At 41.5% G+C, this 4,710-nt stretch overlaps 1 protein-coding gene across 1 annotated transcript in view; it reads left to right on the top strand.

Moving 5' to 3' along the window:
- Positions 1-3,126, top strand: part of LOC128249414 (zinc finger protein 468-like) — a 5,856-nt gene extending 2,730 nt beyond the window's left edge. Inside the window, exon 2 of the mRNA XM_052972980.1 lies at positions 1,619-3,126. Within this exon, the coding sequence (XP_052828940.1) occupies positions 1,947-2,642 (696 nt within the window). The 5' untranslated portion in view covers positions 1,619-1,946 and the 3' untranslated portion in view covers positions 2,643-3,126. The remainder of the gene's footprint in view (positions 1-1,618) is intronic.
- The last annotated feature ends 1,584 nt before the right edge of the window (positions 3,127-4,710 follow it).

Below are 4,710 nucleotides of genomic sequence, written 5' to 3'. Positions count from 1 at the left end.
CTAGTTAGGTGCAGGGGTTAGTAGTCCTATGAAGCATCTTAAGATGGGAATGGAATTTCTTGAAGAACATTAAGACTTTGTCTTTCATTTTTCTGTATCTGATAAAATGAATACCAGTCAGATACTGGGGTCAGTATGATCGTGTGTTCCCTTCTGCAAAATGTTTGGTTTTGTGGTCATGTTGGAAACCATTGCTATGCTATATCCATTGTTCTCTCCCTCCCTCCTAGAGTTGGTCAACAAAAACTGGAGTAACTTTAAGGAAGTTATTTATTTTCAGTTATCTGTTAATAATTGAAGGAAAGATATGAGAAGGAAGGAATTGTGTGGGTTGGATAGGTCTGCTATCCAGCACATCTCTCTGACTGAAATCTTTTATCGAGGAAAGATGTAGGAAGGGAAGGAACTGTTGTGTGGGTTGGCTAGGTCTGCTGTGTACTTTTGCCTTCTGTCATGGGAAGGAATTGTTGTGTGGGTTAGATAGACCTGCACTTCAGTACATCTCTGTGTAACTTTCTTCTTTGTCAAATATTCTGACAAACTGACATATCCTAGCTCTATGTTTTCAAGTTTACTTTCTTACTCCAATTCTCGCATAGGTACCTGCCACTATCAACTCGCGCTTATTTGTCACTCTGAACATATTATGTTCTGCCTTAGTTTATAGTCCTTGCTGTGCCAAGCAAATAGGCTTTCTATAGACTCAGGAAATATACCTCAATGTTCCGCATCTTCAGCCAACCATTTAAATCCCTTAGCATTGTTTTTAACCCTTTCGTTACTGTATTTATTTTGAGATGCTTTGTGTTTCTTTCAATTACTTGTGTTTTTTTCAACCCCTTGCTCCACTGGTACTTATTTTATCAACCCTGAAAGGATAAGTTGACCTCGGTGGAATTTGAACTCAGAACATACAGCTGGACAAACTGCCACTAAACATTTTGTCCAGCATGTTAATAATTCTTCTAGCTAACAACAATAATCCTTTCTACTATACGCACAAGGCCTGAAACTTTAGGGGAGGGGGCCAGTTGATTAAATCGACCCTAGTATGCAACTGGTACTTAATTTATTGACCTTGAAAGGATGAAAGGCAAAGTCGACCTTGGCAGATTTTAAACTCAGAACGGAGCGACAGGTGAGATACCACAAAGCATTTTGTCCAGCATGCTAACGATTCTGCCAGCTCACCACCTTAACAATAACAACAACAATAATAATGATTTTAAATTTTGACACAAAGCTGGCAGTTTGTGGAGAGGAGATAAGCTGATTATATCAACCCCAATGTTCAGCTGGTACTTATTTTATAAACTCCAAAAGGCACAGTTGACCTCAACAGAATTTGAACTCAGAATGTTAAGACGGAAAAAATGCCACTAAGCATTTTGCCTGGGGAGCTAACGTCTCTGTCGCTTTCTACAATAGGCACAAAGCCTGAAATCTTAAGTGGGGGTGGCCACTGGATTTCATTGATCCCAGTGCTTGACTGCCATTAAATTTATCGACCTCCTAAAATGATGAAAAGCAAAGTCAACCTCAGTGGAATAATAATAATAATAGTAATAAGTACAATATTTGCATATTTTTGACGAATCTAATTTCTTCTCTGTTTCAGATGTGTCAAAATGTCTTTCTCGGTGATTGTATAGACATGGAAGATTGGAAGATTCTAGAAGAAAATCACCAAGTACACCAGCCCCTAATGAAATCCACCTCATAAAGCACCGAAACTGAAGGACAACAAATTACAAAGAACTCTGAGAAATATACAAGAAACTGATCGAACCGATTCCTTGGCTACAATTGGTAATCTTCCTACAGCTGTTTTAAAATTTCTCAAGCAGGAGAGAACATAACCCCACCCCACTCTCAGACAATCACAACATCGTTTCAGGCCCTGTGTCCTCCACTCTGACGTGGTTCACTGACTTTCTCAATACAACATGGCTGATGTATTGGTCAAGATGTGTCACTGTCAGATATGTGGTTCTTCGTTATCAACGTTGAGTCTCTTAAGACGGCACAAGTTGATCCACGAGGGTCAGCGACCATACCAGTGCAATGTATGCTCTGCTGCGTTCTTACAGAGCAGTGATCTAAAGAAACACAACATGATTCATACAGGGGAGAAACCATTCACCTGCTACACGTGTGGGGCAGCGTTTTCACGCAACAGTTCTCTCAAACAACACGGCCTCACTCATACAGGGCAGAAACCATTCAAATGCGAAGAGTGCCCCTCTGCATTCTCGACGCGTAGTTTACTCAAACGTCACCACATGAATCACACAGGCTTGAAGCCGTTCAAGTGTGACCTTTGTTCAGCAGCGTTCACTCAAAACTGTGACCTCAAGAAACATCGCATGATCCACACCGGTGAGAAACCCTATAAATGCGATTATTGTTCAGCTGCTTTCTCTAGGAATTCTTCACTGAAGCAGCACCACCGGACACACACAGGTGAGAAACCGTTCCAGTGTGAAGTTTGTCCGGCTGCTTTCTCTACATACAGTCTCTTGAAGCGACATCGAATGAGCCATAGCAGTGAAAAACCTTTCAAATGTGAATTGTGTCCTGCACAATATTCTCAAAGTAGTGATTTAAAAAAACACCAACGTGTGCATACAAGGAACACCTAAAGCAGTTACCTTGATATTTTATTGTTCCTCCATTCGTGTGGAAGGCTGAGGCTTCACTTGCAGAAAAGATTCTGTTTAATGACAAAAAAGCAAACAAACAAAATACAAAAGCAACCCCAGTTTGGTTCCATTGAGCAGTGTAAGGGCTAGGGCTATATCTTGATGAAGAGTTTAGTGATGTTGTGGCTCTCATTTCCTGAAGAAAAAAAAACAGGAATCAAGGATTGTAATGTTACATACTGTTAATCTATGGGATTATATTTAAAGTTGACTAAGTGTGTGTGTGTGTGTGTGTGTGTGTGTGTGATATATGTATTTCAGATCTGTGATGTCGGGTGCTTTGCTAAAGAAAAAGAAGAGAAAAAAAAACACTGTTATCTCCAGACCTTATCAATCTATGGTATCATAGGGGTCACTTCACCAAACAGGTGTGATTAAGGGGAATAAAATTACATTTCCTTTTTGTTTTATTCATTCATTTTTATGCCTTTTGTTGAGTCAAGTGTTTTCCTTTTTGTTTGTATTTGTTCTTTTTTAAAGGATTTTTCAGCTCTGCAGTGGATAACTTATGTTATCAAACCCTTCAGGCCTCACCAGTTTCTGACCCCTATTAATTTCAAATACCAGATAGAGTACTGGTTTGGGGATACAAGAGTTGGTAAGCACTCATGGAAGAAACCATTAGATCATATCAACAAAAATATGAACTAATAAGAGCTGTCTGATGATGTCTACCTCATTAACAAAGACTCACCAACAAACTACACTCACTGACTCGTGAGTCAGTGAGTGAGCTTCATCAGACCAGCTAGAAAAAGCAGCCAAATCTGCCTCAAACCATTCCTTACCTTCATACAAATGGACACACTGACAGCAACCTTGCCTGGATGGAAGGGTCTCCGCTGGAGTGTCTTGGTCATTGGTCGCTCTGCTCTGTCAGAATGGAATTGGAGAATGGGGGAAGAAGGGTCAACAAACAGTTCACCATTTCCCAGACATGCTGTTTATTCTAAGTTTTCTACTGCTTCTATAACAGCTGATGCACCCCGGAACCAGCCACCAATTTTATTAAGCTGCATCTAGTCCCCACCCCCACCTCTACCAATATTTTTTACTCTCAGACATCAACTCACAGATGTTGAAACTGCACATCAGCCACAATCATCATTGTTTAACGTCTGTTTTCCATGCTGGCATGGGTTGGACGGTTCGACTGGGGTCTGGGAAGCCAGGAGGCTGCACCAGGCTCCAGTCTGATCTGGCAGTGTTTCTACAGCTGGATGCCCTTCCTAATGCCAACCACTCCAAGAATGTAGTGGGTGCTTTTTATGTGCCACCAGCATGGGGGTCACAACTACAATTTCCATTTGCTTTGATTCTGATGTTGATGTACTTGACTCAATAGGTCTCCTCACGCACGGCATGTCACCCTACGATCCAAGGTACATCCAATGCTTCTGTGTCCAACATTTCTCTCAGGGCACTTACACTCTGTTGTGTGAGCACACTGACATTACACATCCAGCGGATCATGCTAGCTTAATTTCTTTCAAGCTTACGCATGTCTTCAGCTGTTAAGGCCCATGTTTCACTGCTGTGTAGCATGGCAATTAGCACACATGCATCATACAATCTACCTTTTACTCTGAGCAAGAGGCCCTTTGTTGCCAGTAGGGGTAGAAGCTTTCTGAACTTTGCCCAGGTTATTCTTATTCTAGTGGTAACACTCTCTGAGCATCCCTCCCCTACAGGCTCTGTCACCTAGGTAGCGGAAACTATCAACTACTTCTAGTTTCTCCCCCTGGCATGTGATGGGGTCTGTTTTCTGAGTATCTGTGGTGTTTATTGCCCCTGTGCATCTGCTGCACACAAAAGCTATCTTCCCAGTTAATCTTCCTTTGATTTTGCTGCACCTCTTACGTGTCCATAGCTTACACTAGGTACATGTTATGGAGTTTCTACCTACACCTTTTCTACAGATCGAGCTATTATCTGAAGGGGTGTGTGATGTGTTTGCCTTCCTACTTACTAGAACTATGGTCTTTGCAACATTGACTCTAAGGCCCTT

The sequence above is a fragment of the Octopus bimaculoides genome, chromosome 14, assembly GCF_001194135.2.
Source record: "Octopus bimaculoides isolate UCB-OBI-ISO-001 chromosome 14, ASM119413v2, whole genome shotgun sequence".
Lineage (NCBI taxonomy): Eukaryota > Metazoa > Mollusca > Cephalopoda > Octopoda > Octopodidae > Octopus > Octopus bimaculoides.
Note: the sequence above shows the minus strand (reverse complement) of the source record. Positions and strands in the feature narration are given on the sequence as shown.